The sequence below is a fragment of the Panulirus ornatus genome, chromosome 64 (genome assembly GCF_036320965.1).
Source record: "Panulirus ornatus isolate Po-2019 chromosome 64, ASM3632096v1, whole genome shotgun sequence".
NCBI classification, from domain to species: Eukaryota; Metazoa; Arthropoda; class Malacostraca; order Decapoda; family Palinuridae; genus Panulirus; species Panulirus ornatus.
In genome coordinates this window covers 9,285,022-9,305,399 of record NC_092287.1, presented here as the reverse complement: position 1 = coordinate 9,305,399, position 20,378 = coordinate 9,285,022, and the positions used below count along the sequence as shown (strand labels likewise).

The window sequence follows — 20,378 nt, the reverse complement described above, 5'->3', positions numbered from 1 at the left end:
ACGAGTTCACAGAAAACGGGAAGGCAAAAATATCATATTTTTTCTTTTTAGCGATGCTTTCACTCAGTGTTGACTCAGAGCCTGAGCAACAATGTCTTGGACGCAGTGGTACGACTCGTGAACACGACGGTGCGACCCTCGAGAACGACGGTACGACTGGTGAACACGACGGTACGACCCTCGAGCACGACGGTACGACTTGTGAACACGACGGTGCGACCCTCGAGCACGACGGTACGACTCGTGAACACGACTGTACGACCCTCGAGCACGACGGTACGACTGATGAACACGACGGTACAACCCTCGAGCACGACGGTACGACTCGTGAGCACGACGGTACGACCCTTAAGTACTGACTGCCTTACGACCCTTAAGCACAACCCTACGACCCTTGAGCACGACCCATGCGTGACCCATGAACACAACATTATCACCAGCCTTCGCTTATGGAGCGTAGGTCGCCGGCTGAGTCAGTTGCAAGTGACAGGAATGGAAAGTGTGATGATTGAAAAAAAAAAAAAATCGTTCAAGAAGAAGACGATTTTGATTAACTTTGCTCAAAAATTGTGATGTAAAAAGCAAAAAAAATCTTTGAAATCTTTTTTGTCTTCCGTTTTGTTGAAGAGTTCTTTCACCTGAACTAGATTGGGGTCGTCTGGAACATCTGGTAAGGAACGAGACATCGCCAGGAGCTACGTGGCTGTCGCAATATACATAGTAATGGCGTTCCTTTCCTTCATTTCGCCAAATACGTAGCTGTCGCGAAACATATTTTCTATGCCTTGGAGGAAGGCTCAACTCCCACCAAACCTTTGAGGAGACAGTGTTCTTTGATGTATTAAACACAGACGTCGCTTGTTCGGTTCGATAAGGTAAGGGTGAGGGTGGGAGGAGGTCAAGGTGACTTGGGATCTGTGATCCTTTGTACTTCCTTTCTCATCTCCTGAGTGCGAAAGCTCAGCCCATTTTGCTTCCTCAAGGCTAAGCCTAGTTCTTCTTTTAGGCCCTATCCAGCGTTATCAAGGTTCTGCCCAGTGTTCTCTGGGATTTGCCCAGTGTTCTCATTGTTCTGCCCAGTGTTCTCAGTGTTCTGCCCAGTGTTCTCAATGTTCTGCCCAGTGTTCTCTGGGATTTGCCCAGTGTTCTCAGTGTTCTGCCCAGTGTTCTCAGTGTTCTGCCCAGTGTTCTCAGTGTTCTGCCCAGTGTTCTCAATGTTCTGCCCAGTGTTCTTTGGGATTTGCCCAGTGTTCTCAGTGTTCTATCCAGCGTTATCAAGGTTCTGCCCAGTGTTCTCTGGGATTTGCCCAGTGTTCTCAGTGTTCTGCCCAGTGTTCTCAGTGTTCTGCCCAGTGTTCTCAATGTTCTGCCCAGTGTTCTCTGGGATTTGCCCAGTGTTCTCAGTGTTCTGCCCAGTGTTCTCAGTGTTCTGCCCAGTGTTCTCAGTGTTCTGTCCAGTGTTCTCAATGTTCTGTCCACTGTTCTCCATGATGGGAATCGTAAATAACTCTCTCAGTAGAGGAAGTGAATGGTTACTAGGTGTTGGCATAGATCTTCCATCACACTGTAATGTCAGTATGCTGTACTTTCAGTGTGCTGTAGTTTCACTATGCTGCAGTTTCACTATGCTGTAGTTTCACAATGCTGTAGTTTCATCATGCTGTAGTTTCGCCATGCTGTAGTTTCACCATGCTGTAGTTTCACAATGCTGCAGTTTCAGCATGATGTAGTTTGAGCATGCCATAGTTTCACCATGCTGTAGTTTTAGCATGCTGTAGTTTCATCATGCCGTAGTTTCACCATGCTGTAGTTTCACCATGCTGTAGTTTCACCATGCTTTAGTTTCACCATGTCATAGTTTCACCATGCTGTAGTTTCACCATGCTGTAGTTTCGCCATGCTGTAGTTTCACCATGCTGTAGTTTCACCATGCTGTAGTTTCACCATGCTGTAGTTTCACCATGCTGTAGTTTCACCATGCTGTAGTTTCGTCATGCTGTAGTTTCACCATGCTGTAGTTTCGCCATGCTGTAGTTTCACCATGCTGTAGTTTCACCATGCTGTAGTTTCGCCATGCTGTAGTTTCACCATGCTTTAGTTTCACCATGCTGTAGTTTCACCATGCTGTAGTTTCACCATGCTGTAGTTTCACCATGCTCCACCTAAAAGTCCAGCAGCGTTGGTAATTTCCCATATCCTTCCATGATTCCCGGTGACACACGTAAGTTCTCAGGAGTTCCAGAGATTTTTTTCCATTACTGGCGTTCATCTCCCTGTACTGGTAACGCGTTCTCACTCAAAATCATCACTTCTTCCAACCTTCACTGTCATCTCTTACGTATCTCTAGGGACGATCACATCAGCTACAGTAGTGATGATATCTATATCTATATCTATATATATATATATATATATATATATATATATATATATATATATATATATATATATATATATATATATATATATATATATATATATATATATATATATATATATATATTATCCCTAGGGATAGGGGAGAAAGAATACTTCCCACGTATTCCCTGCGTGTCGTAGAAGGCGACTAAAAGGGAAAGGAGCGGGTGGCTGGAAATCCTCCCCTCTCGTTTTTTTTTTTGTTTGTTTGTTTGTTTGTTTGGTTTTTTTTATTTTTCAAAAGAAGGAACAGAGAAGGGGGCCAGGTGAGGATAATCCCTCAAAGGCCCAGTCCTCTGTTCTTAACGCTACCTCGCTCGCGGGAAATAGCGAATAATATAAAAGAAAAGAAATATATATATATATATATATATATATATATATATATATATATATATATATATATATATATATATATATATATATATATATATATATATTCCACTCCAGCCGAGTGTCAGGCAGATCTGTAGTTAAGATGTGTAGGGCAGATGTGAAATCCGTGCGCCACAGATGGAGTGGTGCCTTATCCAAGAGCAGTGAACGGTGTAACAATACAGAATTAAACCCTTTGATAATGAATAAGGTGTACTGAACGCTGTAACAAAACAGAATTAAACTCTTTGATAATAGATAAGGTGTATTAAACGCTGTAACAATTCATAATTAAACTCTTTGATAATAGATAAGGTGTACTGAACGCTGTAACAAAACAGAATTAAACTCTTTGATAATAGATAAGGTGTATTAAACGCTGTAACAATTCATAATTAAACTCTTTGATAATAGATAAGGTGTATTAAACGCTGTAACAATTCGTAATTAAACTCTTTGGTAATAAATAAGGTGTATTAAACGGTGTAACAATACAGAATTAAACCCTTTGATAATGAATAAGGTGTATTAAACTGTGTAACAATACAGAATTATACCCTTTAAGAAATAAATAGACGTGTCTTCTTATCATATATACTGATGCACTAATCCTTATCCTTCTCTCCTGTAAATATTCCATGTATGCTAACCCACTACTGCCTTCAGCATGCCTTTCATCATACTAACCCACTGTCCTCTATCCTTTAGGCAAGGCTTGTGTGATGCTATCCCTCTCCTGTCTGTGTACTAACGTACTATCCTAACCTTTCTCTCTCTATCCAGTAGGTAGATTTACCTGCACGCTGCCGTACTTACAATCCGTAGTCCCACCTCCCCTTCCACAGTACTGCGTTGAGACACTGCCCTACTAACCCTGTGTCTTCCCCTTCTCTTCCCTCCCCCCTCACAGACCTGTCGGCGGGCGTGGTGTGGGCGTGGGACGCGGACGACCAGCAGGAAGGCACCAACGCCCACCTCACCTACTCCATCGAGAAGAATGTGGTGGACGAGCGCTCCGGCCAGGCCATCTTCGCCGTCCACCCCGAGACCGGCCTCGTCCGCACCGCCGTCTGCTGCCTCGACCGCGAGACCACGCCCGAGTACCACATCCAGGTGGTGGCCACGGACGGCGGCGGCCTCAAGGGTGAGTCTGTTGCACTGCCAGGGTCGTAGTGTGGGAGTCTGCCACCTGGCAAGGGGGTCGTAGTGTGGGTGTCTGCCACCTGGCCAGGGGGTCGTAGTGTGGGGGTCTGCCACCTGGTCAGGGGGTCGTAGTGTGGGAGTCTGCCACCTGGCCAGGGGTCGTAGTGGGGGTCTGCCAGCTGGCCAGGGGTCGTAGTGTGGGAGTCTGCCATCTGGCCAGGGGTCGCAGAGGGGATGTGGCAACAGGGCCAGGGAGGAGGTCACGGTGAGGTCAGCCAGCTGGCCAGGGGTTCTGGTGAGGCCTGCCAGCTGGCCAGGGGGCATAATGCTTTCCAGCTGGCCAGGGGGTCATGGTGAGGTCTGCCAGCTGGCTAAAAATCGTCCAGATGTCCACTGGTGATGGCGTAAGACATCGCCTCCTGTAGCACGATGGTACGATCCTGGAGCATATGGAGGACACGACCCTTGACCATCGCAGCGAAGCTCCCAAACAAAGTGGTCGTGACCTTTAAACGCACCAGGTTCAAAAGCCACACCATATGACCTCGTCATCACTTTGTGCTCAAAGGGTTTTCAACCCGTCCATGGTTCATGGTTGGGTCTGCGAGCAAAGGAATGCTCTTGGTTGGGATCCAGGTGTCGTGATGGGGGCGTTCAGCTGTTCAGGGATTTAAGGAGGAGGGGGTGATAGGGATGTTGTTAGGATGTGCCAAAGGCCCAGTGGGATTGAGGGCTGTTGTATCAGATATTCAGAGGTCCTGGAGTAGGAGGGGTCACATAAGAGCTTGACATGGGTCATGGGTCACAGTGGTTAGGTCAATCCTCAAGGGGATGTGGTAGGGCGTCTTAACTATCCAGGGATGGTGTTAGTGAGTTGGATCTATTGTCCTGTCGCCATGGTAAGACATCTAACTCGTCTAGGGAGTGTGTCTACTGTCCTGTCACCGTGGTAAGACATCTAATTCGTCTAGGGAGTGTGTCTACCGTCCTGTCACCATGGTAAGACATCTAATTCGTCTAGGGAGTGTATCTACTGTCCTGTCACCGTGGTAAGACATCTAACTCGTCTAGGGAGTGTGTTTACCGTCCTGTCACCATGGTAAGACATCTAATTCGTCTAGGGAGTGTGTCTACTGTCCTGTCACCATGGTAAGACATCTAACTCGTCTAGGGAGTGTGTCTACCGTCCTGTCACCATGGTAAGACATCTAACTCGTCTAGGGAGTGTGTCTACCGTCCTGTCACCATGGTAAGACATCTAACTCGTCTAGGGAGTGTGTCTACCGTCCTGTCACCATGGTAAGACATCTAACTCGTCTAGGGAGTGTGTCTACCGTCCTGTCACCATGGTAAGACATCTAACTCGTCTAGGGAGTGTGTATACTGTCCCGTCACCATGGTAAGACATCTAACTCGTCTAGAGCGTGTAGTCGCCACGGCGGATCGTTCCAGCCGAGTTGGGGGTCTTTCGGACACACTGAAAGTCTGATGGTCTGGTAATTGACTCTGCTCAAAAGGTAATTACTCTCCCAGGGAAGCAATTAAAAGTTTGGCTTTGTTTTTCTTCTTTTTTGGAAAGACTTAAAGTCCCGCCCCGAACGCTGAGAGAGGTATTTGTAGAAATGGTTTAGCGGATGAGTAATAGCACATGAAGATCTGTAATTGGTGGCGTATAGTGCGCCGGTGATGGCTTCGCCGCTGCCAGTCTCCTCCAACGCCATCACCGAGTCAGTAGTCAATTAGTCTCCCTTGATCCACGGTGATGGTCTGGCGAGACGTGGTTTAAAGTCAGGGTGATGACCACTTTGGCCAGCTGCAGTTTAAAGTCAGGATGGTGATCCGTCTGGCGAATAGCAGTTTTAAGTCGTATGAATTTATTGATTTTCCTTTTCGTAATTTGATAGAATTTAGGAGTACTGGTTTATATTTAAGGTACGATTTTCACCCTAGTTTATAAGTCTTTTTATCAGTACACACACACACACACACACACACACACACACAAAAAAAAAAAAAAAAAAAAAAAAACCAAACACGCACACACACACACACACACACACACACACACAATGAAGTTTAAAACCCACGTAATTTAGAGGTTTATGATCTAAACCAGCTGTATTGTAACTACAATACTGTATTGTAACTACATTACTGTAATGTAACTACAGTACTGTATTGTAACTACAATACTGTATTGTAACTACAATACTGTATTGTAACTACAATACTGTATTGTAACTACAATACTGTATTGTAACTACAATACTGTAATGTAACTACAGTACTGTATTGTAACTACAATACTGTATTGTAACTACAATACTGTATTGTAACTACAATACTTCGACCGTATTGATGGATTTGTCTTAATGATATTCCCGTGTGAATTCAGATAGAAGATTAAGAAGTAAGTGTTATCCTTATTCTTAGGTGAATTGGTCCCACTGGTTATATTCTATAAGGTCTACTTTACCGTGGCGCATTGATGAACCATCTACATGATGGGAAAAAAAATCACCCGAGTTTTCATGTTCCTGCCTAACCTGTGAAAACAAAAGGAGGGCCACAGTTCCTCGTTTTCTTCCGGAGCCTCAGACACATACTATCGTCTGTCTCAGAGTAATAGAAAATGGAATGGGGGGGGGGAAAAGTAATTGGTCGTTGGGAAAGGAATTGGCTGTTCAAGTGGTTTCAGCACCGCCTGTTAGTCACAGATAATCATCATGGTGTAAATATTTCATATATAGCAATGGGATAGAATGGCGTCATTTTTATAGATTCAGAAATTGCATCTAAATTTCAGTACTTAGTCACTTGTGTGCAAAGGGCGTTAGCCATCATACCAGTGGACGAAAGTAAGTGCATAAATGTTTTGATCCCCCCCTCCAACGACCGCTGGCCTCCCATACTATAACAAACATTTAAAATAGTACTGCCTTATTTTTTTGGGGTGTAGATACTGAATAGAAAACGGATTGTATCCTCACACGGTAACTAAGAATTTCTTCTTTTTTTTTCTTCGCGAATACCATCAAAGTGGACAGTCACTTGCGAGACACGATGTATGTGTGGAAACTCACTTTCTTTTTGTTGAGTTAGAAGAGATATTTCTACTACCTAACGACCTCGCTTAGCCAAACGTAACTATGGCTCATAACTAGCAGTTACCGACATTGCAAACTGACCTAACGATTCCAGCAGTTAGAAATAATAACCCTGCTAATTATCATAGAAGACATGAGACAAGCAATTGTGAACGGTCCCAACTCGACTGGCCAAAAAAAGAGAAAAAAAAAACTTTAAAGGTTGGGTAATTAGTTCATCAAATTGGCTAATTAGTGCATCAAATGACTTCATCAAGTCTGAAACTTACATTGATGATGTACTGTGGTCTTCGTCTTGTGGTCATTAGCCATACTAATTGGCTAGTAATCATCGTGATTGTTCCACAAATGTCGTTGCTGGGGGGACCTTGGTGTCCGTGTGACCTCGTTCGTACTGTCGTTGACCCCGTTCGTCCTAAGTGTACTGTCGTTAACGCCGTTACTACATTTGCAAGCCGTGAAATGGTGGTATTGACCAGAGTCACGAGCGAAACTGTGGTTAATTACCGTCGATGGCCATCTTGACACGACAAAGGAAACGATGGCTATACACGACTGACTCTCTCTCTCTCTCTCTCTCTCTCTCTCTCTCTCTCTCTCTCTCTCTCTCTCTCTCTCTCTCTTCCTGTCAATTCTTATTCGATCGGTATCGATGGCCGTACACGACTGACTCTCTCTCTCTCTCTCTCTCTCTCTCTCTCTCTCTCTCTCTCTCTCTCTCTCTCTCTCTCTTCCTGTCAGTTCTTATTCGATCGGTATCGATGGCCGTACACGACTGACTCTCTCTCTCTCTCTCTCTCTCTCTCTCTCTCTCTCTCTCTCTCTCTCTCTCTCTCTCTCTGTCAATTCCTATTCGATCGGTATCGATGGCCGTACACGACTGACTCTCTCTCTCTCTCTCTCTCTCTCTCTCTCTCTCTCTCTCTCTCTCTCTCTCTCTCTCTCTCTCTCTCTCTCTCTCTCTCTCTCATGTCTTATTCGAGCCACACATCTTAACCTCACATGTATGTCGTTCCCAAAGTACCAGTCGTGTACGGCGTGTCTTACACCACGACACGTACGGATGTCGCTGCCTGTCGTGGAGGGCGGCTTGAGTGGGAGGGATAGGGATAGGGGGATGGAACTCTTCCCCTCCCGTGGAAGGCGAGAACGTTATCTTGGAAAGCAAAAATGGGTATGTTTGAAGGAATAGTGGTTCCAACAATGTTGTATGGTTGCGAGGCGTGGGCTATGGATAGAGTTGTGCGGACGAGGGTGGATGTGCTGGAAATGAAATGTTTGAGGACAATATGTGGTGTAAGGTGGTTTGACCGAGTAAGTTATGAAAGGGTAAGAGAGATGTGTGATAATAAAAAGAGTGTGATTGAGAGAGCAGAAGAGGGGGTGTTAAAATGGTTTGGTCACATGAAGAGAATGAGTGAAGAAAGATTGACCAAGAGGATATATGTGTCAGAGGTGGAGGAAACGAGGTGAAGTGGGAGACCAAATTGGAGGTGGAAGGATGGAGTGAAAAAGATTTTGAGCGATCGGGGCCTGAACATACAGGAGGGTGAAAGGCGTGCAAGGAATAGAGTGAATTGGGACGATGTGGTATACCAGGGTTGACGTGCGGTCAATGGATTGAACCAGAGCATATGATGCGTCTGGGATAAACCATGGAAAGGTCTGTGGGGCCTGTGTGTGGAAAGGGAGCTGTGTTTTCGGTGCATTATACATGACAATTGGAGACTGTATATGAACGAATGTGGCCTTTTTTGTCTTTTCCTAGCGCTACTTCGGGAGGGATGCTACTTTTATGTGTGACGGGGTGGCGACGGGAATGGGTAAAGGAAGCAAGTATGAATATGTACATTTGTATATATGTATATGTCTGCATGTATATGTATGTATTCGTTGAAATGTATAGGTACGTATATGTGCGTGTGTGGGCGTTTATGTATATACATGTGTGTGTAGGTGGGTTTTGCCAGTCTTTCGTCTTTTTCCACGCGCTACAGAGAGAGAGAGAGAGAGAGAGAGAGAGAGAGAGAGAGAGAGAGAGATTGTGTGTGTGTGTGTGTGTGTGTGTGTGTGTGTGTGTGTATGTGTGTGTGTGTGTGTGTGTGTGTGTGTGTGCGACGGTCTTGGGGCGAGGACCAGTGCTACAGCAAGTTAAGGTTTGCCTGGCAGGAGAGGGAGTGTACGCATAAGAAGTGAACCGTTTGCTCTTGACAGACGAGACGGCACCGGGTGGCAGAGTCTAGCAAGAAAATTAGAATCCGGTGACAGGATCGTGTGTTATCAGACAGGAGAGAACTGTGGGTGAACAGAAAAGAGACAGTGGTAAGATACGTGTTGGGTGGAAAATGCCTCAGCCATCAGAGTTCGAAAACGAGTGCTTCACATTCACATCAGGATTACGATGTTGGTATAGTTCTTTAGTGTGTCTGGTGAGCTCAGCTAAATAAGGAAGGTTTACCGTGATAAGTGCCACAAGGCTCGATCCTAGGCTTCATTCTCTCCTTACATAGGGACGTTTTCCGTGTCAAGTGGAGTGCCACAAGGCTCAATCCTAGCCTTTATTCTCTCCTTACCTAGGGACGTTTTCCGTGTCACGTGGAGTGCCACAAGGTTCGATCCTAGGCTTCATATTCTGTTCGAATAGGGAAGATGTATTGTGCCAAGTGGAGTGCCACAAAGCTCAATCCTAGCCTTCATTCTCTCCTTACATAGGGACGTTTTTGCCATGCCAAGCGGAGTGCCACAAGGCGTGATTTTAGGCCTCATTTTCTGCTTGAATAGGGAAAAGGTGTATTGTGCCAAGTGGAGTGCCACAAGGCTCGATCCTAGGCTTCATTCTCTCCTTACATAGGGACGTTTTCCGTGTCAAGTGGAGTGCCACAAGGTTCGATCCTAGGCCTCATTTTCTGCTTGAATAGGGAAAAGGTGTATTGTGCCAAGTGGAGTGCCACAAAGCTCAATCCTAGCCTTCATTCTCTCCTTACATAGGGACGTTTTCCGTGTCAAGTGGAGTGCCACAAGGCTTGATTTTAGGCCTCATTTTCTGCTTGAATAGGGAAAAGGTGTATTGTGCCAAGTGGAGTGCCACAAGACTCAATCCTAGCCTTCATTCTCTCCTTACATAGGGACGTTTTTGCCATGCCAGGTGGAGTGCCACAAGGCGTGATTTTAGGCCTCATTTTCTGTTCGAATAGGGAAGATGTATTGTGCCAAGTGGAGTGCCACAAGACTCAATCCTAGCCTTCATTCTCTCCTTACATAGGGACGTTTTTGCCATGCCAAGCGGAGTGCCACAAGGCGTGATTTTAGGCCCCATTTTCTTTATTACGTATATGTCTTTCCAAAGCACGAGTGAGACTTTCCAAACTACCCTCGTGAACTGAATGTTTCCCTTCGTCTTTCCAGGTACGGGTACAGTGGTGGTGCGTCTGGTGGACGTGAACGACAACTCGCCTCGCCTGACCCGCGACCTGTGGCAGGTGGAGGTGGACGAGACCTGGGGCCACGGAGCTCCCAGGAACGACACCCTCCTCCAGGTCTCCACCGCCGACCACGACACCTCCAACTACTTCTTCTACCGGGTCAGTCTACCTTCCTCATCTACCGGGTCAGTCTACCTTCCTCATCTACCGGGTCAGTCTACCCTCCTCATCTACCGGGTCAGTCTACCCTCCTCATCTACCGGGTCAGTCTACCCTCCTCATCTACCAGGTCAGTCGCGCCTCTTCTTCTATTGGGTCAGTCCTCTTCTTTACCGGGTCACACGAGCTCTTAACCAGGTCAGACAGACTGTTTACCGGGTCAGACTGGCTCATCTACCAGGTCACTTGACTGCCTCTTCGACGGATCAGTCCGAGATATCACCTACTTCTACCAGGTCAGTCTAGTACATCCCAGATATCTACCAGGCCAGTCCAGTACATCCCAGATATCTACCAGGTCAGTCCAGTACATCCCAGATATCTACCAGGCCAGTCCAGTACATCCCAGATATCTACCAGGTCAGTCTAGTACATCCCAGATATCTACCAGGTCATTCTAGTACATCCCAGATATCTACCAGGTCAGTCCAGTACATCCCAGATATCTACCAGGTCAGTCTAGTACATCCCAGATATCTACCAGGTCAGTCTAGTACATCCCAGATATCTACCAGGTCAGTCCAGTACATCCCAGATATCTACCAGGTCAGTCCAGTACATCCCAGATATCTACCAGGTCAGTCCAGCACATCCCAGATATCTACCAGGTCAGTTCAGTACATAATCTATTCCCTCCAGGTCATTCCCTCACTGTACAGAGGTTAGGGAGCTCATTACTTCCCTGTCTTATCTGGTTGGTCAGTCATGCTACAGAGCTTCTCCCCACATCTTATCGAGGGCTGCCGTGTCTTGTCACTATTGGCGTTTCGTCCACCTCAGTAACGGCTCAGTACGGTGCTGGAGGTCCAACCAACTTCAACCCACATCGGCGAATGATAGATATAGACCTTCAACCTTCTGGAGGACGAGGGTGCGACCTTTGGCTAAACCTTGGTCAGTTTGACTAGCCCCTGGTTCAGGGTTAGATGAGAGATCGTACCATCGCACCCAAGGATTGTACCGTCGTGCTCAAGGGTTGTGCCATCGTCTTCAAGGGTAGGTGTCCGGTGCCAGTGGTGAGTAATGGTGGTCATTTGCCATTTACTGGTGTGCAGTGGGTGTCATGTGTTATTTGTTGGTGAGTAATAATTGTCATTTGCCATTTACTGGTGTGTAGGAGGTATCAGGTGCCATATACTGGCGAGTAATGGTTGCCAGTTGCCATTCAGTTGTGTGCGGTGGGTGTGAGGTGCCATTCATTGGTGAGTGGAGGCTGTTACGTGCCATTCACTGGTGTTTGGGAGGTGTGAGGTTTCACGAACAATTGTACAGTGAATGATAAGTGCCAAGCTCACTTGTGTTTAGAACTATGGGTGTCGTATACAGGAGTGGAGTCCGTGCGACGCCATACGCCCCCGTGTAGTGAGTGTTGGTTGCCACACAAGGGTGTGTAGTGTATATGGTAGCGTCCAGGTTCCGTCCATCCACTGTTATAACGAAGGCTTCCTGTGATATCCAGCAGGAGCAGGTATTACCAATCCGAAGTAGCGAGTGACCTTACATAACCCTTCCCCTTCCTGTGTGTTGCAGGTGGTGGAGGGGAGCGGATGGGGTTGGCAACACTTCGGGATGCGGACGGAGGGCACGGTGGGGCAGCTCTTCGCCCGCCAGACGCTCGACTTCGAGGACGCCGCCCACCGCAGGGGCTTCCGCTTCATGATCCAGGTCACAGACAGGGTGAGTCCTCACCTGGGTACCAGGCTCTTTTATACCCTAAACCTTATCCTTACGCACTTTCATAAATACAGATATGGCCAAACTCTTGTTCACATATATGGGGGGTCTGTTTTACCGTGAATGGAGAGGTGGACTATGATAAAACGCGTCTGCGAAACTCAGTATGGGGTTAGCATGTCGGGGGTCCCGTGTGTATCCATATCCTCCAGCGCATGCGTATCTCGGAGCCCTCTGGACTTTGCCAGACCCCCAGTACTGGAAGGTGCGTGAACCAAGAATAGACTTTAAGCCTCTAGAAACCTGACGAAGAACTTTTTGAACTCCCACAGGCCTTCATCCTCTTAGTCGAGTGCGCCTTTCTGTTGAACCCAGCAGGGTGGACGATGTCTTTCAGGGGGAACTAGTGTATGAATAGTGCTAACATCACTGTCACTGTGGGATGGAAAATGTTTGATACGTAGCTGTGTTCTTTGCCAAATCATCCGTTCCTTCCTCGTCTACACATAGTCATAATCAAGATCGAAAAGTAGGCACTAGACATTTACTAAGATGATAAAGAATCAACCACCCTCACCAAAATAACTAAAATGTTTGAAAAGACACAATATCATCTTCACCAAGCACAGAAGAAAATTTCAGAGGTACCACCTCAAACAACCTCTTTTCTCACGGGCTAAGCTGCAGGCGCTCACCCCAAACCCTGGAGCAAAAGCAGCCACCTTGCACAGGCAAAGCGACTGCTTATGACCCAGCAACAAGGGGCTCAGGAAGATAAAGAGGATAAGAAGGTAGAGAAGATCCTTCCCGCTGTCCTCATCCATCCAGGCCATATCACCTGGAGGCGGCCAGCCTGCCTGCTCTACCTCCTCCTCCTCACCATAAGCTCCCTCACCACCCCATCCACACGCCCCAGATTCAGACCCACCTCCACCCATAGCGGCGCCCCCTCGTTCTCTTCCTCCTCCCACACAAGCCATACTCACTGCTTTTGGTGGCTTTTCTCCCACACCTGCATGTGTTCGAAACTCCTTACACGAAGCATCTCTGTCTCTCCCACACCTGCATATATTCAAAATTCCTTACACGAAGCATCTCTGTCATCCTTATCATACACTTTCTCGAGATTCACTAATAACTCATCCAAATCCATTTGTTTCTCGAAGTATTTATCACGTAAATTCTTCAAGGCAAATACCTGATCCCCACAACCTGTGCCACTCTTGAAGCCACAGTTTCCCTTCCCTATTCTGGTACTCTTTGCATATCACGATCCTCTCTATCACCACAACTTCTATACAAATTACCGGGTACAACAAACTTTTACCTCTGTATCTCGAACTGTCACTTTTGTCCCACTTGTCTCTATAAGGTGGCAGTAATCAGGCATTCCGCCAATCCTCAGATACATTTAAGCCATACTTATAGTGAAAATCCTAACTAACCAATTAACAACAATGTCATCCCTCTTTCTTGAGAAATTAAATTGCAATCCCATCCACTCTGGCAAGTTTTTCACATTCCAACTTACGCAAGGCTTTCACCACCTCTTCTTTTTTCACTACACTTATTTCTTGACTTTCTCGTTTGACATACCTCCGAGTCGCAGACATTCTACATCTGCCAGCCTATCATCTAACACATTCATCATGCCTTCACCATACTCACTCCACCTCCTCTGCATTGCTTCTTTGCTGTTATCGCTTTCCTCTTTACTGATACTGACAGTTTCCTTTCTTGGTCTCCTCACACTTTCCACTTCCTTTCAAAAAGTTTTCTTATCATCCATGAACTCTGCTGGTACTCTTCCACCCCAGCTCTCATTTGCCCTCTTTTTCAGCCCCTGCACCTACCTCTACACTAGCTGTCGCATCCTCTTGTACATCTTCCGCTCACTAGCACTCCTTCCTCTTTCACTTACAACTTCCTCATCCCAGTCTTTCCTCAACGCCCACATCCCATCTTTTGCATGCCACACACTTCTCTCGCACATGCCAGCACTCCTTCCATGAGTTATTCCCATTCCTCACCCACTCCCCTTCTTCCGTTTGCTCACCTTTTGCTATTCTTTACCCAGTCTCTCCTGCTATGTCCTTACACTGGCCACTTTTCCACTCACTTTTTCCATCCTTTCTTCCACCGTGAAGTGTTAAGACACCCCACCAGCTACCCCACTCTCTCTCTTTCTCTTGAGGAAGATCATCATTAAGCACGTAATCCAATAATGTCCGGTTACATCAACACCCTTCACTCAAGATTCATGAAGCAAGGTGTTCCGAATCATTAGTCTTTTTTTGAACACAAACACACACATTATATATTTTTTTTTTTTTTTTCATACTATTCGCTATTTCCCGCGATAGCGAGGTAGCGTTAAGAACAGAGGACTGGGCCTTTGAGGGAATATCCTCACCTGGACCTCTCCTCTGTTCCTTCTTTTGGAAAAAAAAAAACGAGAGGGGAGGATTTCCAGCCCCCCGCTCCCTTCCCTTTTAGTCGCCTTCTACGACACGCAGGGAATACGTGGGAAGTATTCTTTCTCCCGCGTCAGCGAAGTAGCGCTAGGAAACAGACGAAAGAATGGCCCAACCCACCCACATACATATGTATATACACAAACGCCCACTCACGCACAAATACATACTTATGCATTTCAACGTATACATACAGATACATACACAGACATATACATATATACACAAGTACATATTCATTCTTGCTGCCTTCATCCATTCTCGACGCCACCCCGCCACACATGAAATGGCACACACACACACACACACACCACACCACCGCTAGGAAAAGACAACAAAGGCCACATTCGTTCACACTCAGTCTCTAGCTGTCATGTGTAATGCACCGAAACCACAGCTCCCTTTTCACATCCAGGCCCCGCAAAACTTTCCGTGGTTTACATATATTTGCCGATAATTACGAGGAAAATGAAACACGATAAGTTCCCAAGTGCACTTTCGTGTAGTGGTATATACACGAAAGTGCACTTGGGAACTTATCGTGTTTCATTTTTCCTCTTGGTTATCAGCAGATACTAGATCATGCGACGAAGTTTTTTTTTCTCTCTCTTTTTGTAGATTCCTGATGATGCCTCTGTGAAGGCTTGATTGAAATAGAATGGACAACTATGGACAATTGGTATTTGAGCATCCACCTAATGATAAGATAATAATGAGAAAATCAGACGGCATGAGAGAGACGAGTAATTACGCTAAATAAGCTCTCGTACTCAATGTGCATTAGAGAAACCTGCTCCCATATTACACTTCGTTACAGCTAAATTACGCAAGATTTTTTTTTTTGAGATGTGTAAAAGTGTAAACGTCTCCTGTAAAAAAAAAAAAAGCTTACACTTAGTTACAGCTAAGTTACGCAAGATTTTTTTCAGATGCGTAAAAGTGTAAACGTCTCATGTAAAAAAAAAAACCCAGCTTACACTTAGTTACAGCTAAGTTACGCAAGATTTTTTTTTTTCAGATGTGTAAAAGTGTAAACGTCTCTTGTAAAAAAAGAAAATATATCATCCCCATCTCTCGCCTGCTTCTAAAGCCTTACTGGCCAGTGCTCTCTCGTCCTCGAGGGCTGGCAGGGGTCCTGTGAGCCATCGTCCTTGTGTCTCTCTTTGATCTGGAGGGTTCTGGTGGAAGCCTGGTCGTGTGACGGGAAAGTGGTGTAAGATTTTCCCCAGTTAAAAGACTGATATGGAAGCTTTTCTTGTGTGTGTGTGTGTGTGTGTGGGACCGTCAGAGAGCTGATGTCGTTGCTGAAGATGTTGAGTTGGCATTTACTTGATGCGGAAAATCGTCAGTGTAGATGAGAGTTGTGTCATGAGAGAGAAGAAAAAGTGCTTTCGTAAAGGAATGGATTCTATGCTGAAATCTGTACGTTCATTTCCTAATGTGCCATGATTTCAAAAGACTGTCTAGCCTCTATGCATTATTAATTATGTTTATTACATGATTATGAACGGGTGTGATCTGGATCATGAGTTATATCTGATTTGTTGCGCCTGCTCCTGTAGCGTCCTTCCGCTTGCTGTTGCAGCCTCGCCCACGCCTGCTGTGGCGTGGGCGAGTCCTCGCTTGCTAAAACACCTCACCTTAATCACGTGGGGCACTTTCCTCCGTCAGTTATTGCCATGTCTCACCCACGTTTATTACTTCTTCTTCATCTTCTGTTGCCACAATAACTCTCTGGTCTACTGTCGCACGTCTCCCTAGCGTAATGCCACACCTCATCTTCGTCTACTTTCACACCTTATCTTCGTCTCCTGTCACACCTCACCCTAGTCTACTGTCACACCTCACCCTAGTCTACTGTCACACCTCACCCTAGTCTAGTATCACACCTTACCGTAGTCTACTGTCACACCTCTCTCTTCTACTGCCACACCTAATACACACTCCTGCACCTCCCAACCCTTTGTCCTCCTAACACATCCTATTTCCACTCTCACTTTACCACATGATAAGCCAATCTACGGGAGCGTAAATCACAGGGCGGTGGCAGAAAACGAGAGAGAGAGAGAGAGAGAGAGAGAGAGAGAGAGAGAGAGAGAGAGAGAGAGAGAGAGAGAGAGAGAGAGACCGCAGGTGCCTGCCATCATTTTCCATTGGAACCTGGCGGAGGAAGGAGGGAGCATCTTTAATATATTACTCCACTTTCAGCAACTTTTTTTTTCATTTGAGTAAAAAAAAATACAAACGATGACGAATTATTACCTTTCCATAGAGCGTTCTTTACTACCACGAATATATCTGCGTCAAATCTAACCAGTAAGTGGTTATAGATGAGCGTCAAACGTTTGTTACCGTATCTTGTTTCTTCGATTTTCAATTTGCAGATTGTATCAATCAATAGACGCTTTCACCAGCGTAGGAGATGGTACTTTGTTAACTTTGTAAGGAACACACAATATTCGTAAGTCTATTGGCTTTAGAATACTAATGCACGAGAGATTATTCATAAATGTATATAAAGATGCACGTGCTAATGCATATATAAACATATGCAAAGTTGTGTACGTTTATAGATATCTACATATTTACATCATTTCTACGTATTTACATCATGTGCACAGAGCGCATTAGAAATTACTTTTTTTTCTTACATATTTACATATATCATTTGTACAGACAGCACTCACCATTATCTTTAAAGAACACATTATTCCTGCACCTCCGAACCCATTCATCTAGTGGGGATTGGATGAAAAATTCAACACAGAAACTGAAGTTGTAATCATTGTTGCCTGTCATCTTCCTTCCTTCACTCCACTAGTCCTAAGTTGTACCCTAGCCCAGCCTAAGCCTACCTTCAGCTTCATTCTCAAAAGCGAAACTTTTAACTCGTCGGAAGGCCCTCGCTCTGCGGAAGAACTGTACACTGGATATATTTTTCAGTCAACAATAACTTAGTAATTTGTAGCTTACGAGAATGTAGATATTATTATAATTCTCCTCACGCGACGAGTATAATCAATTGCTATAATCCTCCTGTGAGCACGACGGTACAGTCTATGGTTTAACGGTACGACTCGTGTGGGTATGATGGCCGAGCCTCATGAGGCTATCCTAGCCAGTGTGATAGCCTAGCTATAAATGTAGCCGAGTTAGTTTGGTTTGATAGCCTAGCAAAGTATAGCGTAGCTTATATAACTTGTAAGGGCCAGGTTTAGAAGTTAGGTCTTATCCAAGAGTCGTCCCGTCTTGCTTGAAAGGTCGTACCGTCATCCACAATACGTTCAAAGCAAACTGACGGTTCGAGAACATAATGAAACAATGAACAGTATAATTATTGTCAAGGTGAGCAGGCATTATTATCCCAGCTATGGCTGAGGCAGGTTGGGCGGTAAGCCATGGCACGAGAACGTTTCTCACACCAGTAAATTACCTCTGAAACTAATTAAAAAGTTTCTTGGAAAATAAACACCCGCATTTTTTTTTCCCATATATATATTGTGAACGTCTTTTAGCCAGAGTGTTAACTTTCGGTGTCCCACTTCAGAACAGTTTTATTCCGTAGACTTGTGGCAGCTGAACACACCAGAAGAAAAAGTGAAACTTGTGGCTAATTAAGGAATATTTTACCATAAATAATTTTTCTTTTTTTTCTACGTCTTGCGTAGCGTCGTCTCCCGTTGCCTCCGCCACCACTAAACAGCCGACCATTTATCCTTCCCTGTGCATAAATGTCTCCCCACCACCACTAACTCCTGCCCCCTCTCTCTCTGTAGATAATGTTCAGTCTCCCAACCTCTCCATCTTCCCACCCACTCCTTCACACATGATGTATCCCCACCACCAATAATTTTGTCGTCTCTATTCACCCCATATACCTAAAATGTCCACCAACACTACCTACCGTCCCTTCCTGTACACATATTGTCTCTCTCCAACGCTACGTGTCTCCTTTAACCCCAAATATAATGAGTCTCCACCCCCTTTCCCCCGTACATAATATTTCCCCCGCCATCATATACCACCTCCCCTTCCCACCTGATCATGGCAGCGTAACTCACCTCTTCCCACTCCGTGCGGGCGGAGGGGAAAGAGTAGGGCTAGGTAAGGAGAGGTGTAGTTGAGAAACGAAATATAGCTGTACAGTGCACAGATGTATGGTGTGAGCTTACTGAAGTGGATCGTTGGGTTGCTGAAAGCATATTCTATGGCTTACGAATATTTTGTACCCCCGAAATCCTAGGATTTAGGATTTAGCTATGAACTGTTCTCTTGTTTGATGATCAATCATTGCAGCTTTTCTCAAGACTTTAGTGAGTAAATGAGAACCATGTGTCTTCCATGTTTGCACTGCTGTTGTCAAGATCTTGAACGTGTCTTTTTTCTCTTCTTTCATCCTATTGTTTCTGCCCTAAATGTTCTTCACTGCCTCTGCCAAATGGGTACCAACCGGTTTATATATTAAGCTGTGGAAGTTGGCCTGCAGAATCTCTCATATATGTGTATCTTTCATCAATAGTGGTAAAGCCATAGGATTTATTCCCTAACCTGTGCAACATCAGAGTGCATAATATACAGTCAAGGTGATTGGGGAAAATTTAGTGAGCTGGAAGGTTTAGAGTCTTTACCAGACGTAGTGTGAGGGACGAGAATCGATATAAGACTGTCGGGTTTGCCTTTGTCTTGAGCATTTCTTTCCGTTACGGTCTAGCAATACTCAGCACCCGCATAAGTCATGATTGTTTTCGGCAGTAATAATCTTTATATTCCTCTCTGTGTTCAAATACAGCATTGTGAACTACGCGTTTTTGGTTTAAGGTCCTATGTTGACATGATGGAGAAAAAAACACGAGATGGAGAGATTGCATAAAATTTCAATCTAACTAAAATTGACGTTTACGAGATATTGATAGATAGATGGACAATAAAATCAATGTTTACAAGGTACTCATAGATGACTTAAGCCTCGATGGTTCAAGACTAACAGATGTTCAAGCCTAGTTACGATCAGCCTTTTAATTTGATTCAAGGTTTTGATTGAAGGATGAGAAAAAAAAAATCCCTCTGTGTTAGTGTGTAGCCTATCAGTTTTAGTGCCTTGACCTACTTGTTCTGGTGCTGTATCTTAGCAAGTTCTAGTGCTGTATACAGATACTTTCTCCCATCGTGTTGCAAAGGTTTCATTCTCACCAGTGTCTTAGTGACAAGAACAATGTTATTTCTATTTTACATTCTGGTTCGTAGCTCTTTAGTCTAGATGCCTCTGTTAGTCCAAGGTTTGTGTGCTTAGGGAGTGTGTTACTGAGACTTCCATTTGTGAGGCGGTCTCTGCTGCGAGCACAGTGTCTGTCTTCATGTTCCCAGCTGGAATTGGAGTAGAAACGTGTAAGGTATAAACATTGGCGGTGACAGGATCCTACCGTCTGGGACCCCAGTTAGTATTGGGAATTCATGTGTATAGTGCTACATGTGTGTTTGGTTATTGGTGCTGTATTTGTGGTTATTGATGTATTTGTGGTTAGTGATACTGTATGTATGGTTATTGG

General features: G+C 45.2%; 1 protein-coding gene across 5 annotated transcripts in view; it reads left to right on the top strand.

Moving 5' to 3' along the window:
• Positions 1-20,378, top strand: part of LOC139746336 (uncharacterized) — a 448,223-nt gene that overhangs the window by 393,695 nt on the left and 34,150 nt on the right. For all 5 annotated transcript variants that reach the window (XM_071657494.1, XM_071657493.1, XM_071657495.1 and 2 more), the window contains 3 exons: positions 3,704-3,937; positions 10,449-10,624; positions 12,215-12,361. In XM_071657494.1, the coding sequence (XP_071513595.1) occupies positions 3,704-3,937; positions 10,449-10,624; positions 12,215-12,361 (557 nt within the window). The remainder of the gene's footprint in view (positions 1-3,703; positions 3,938-10,448; positions 10,625-12,214; positions 12,362-20,378) is intronic.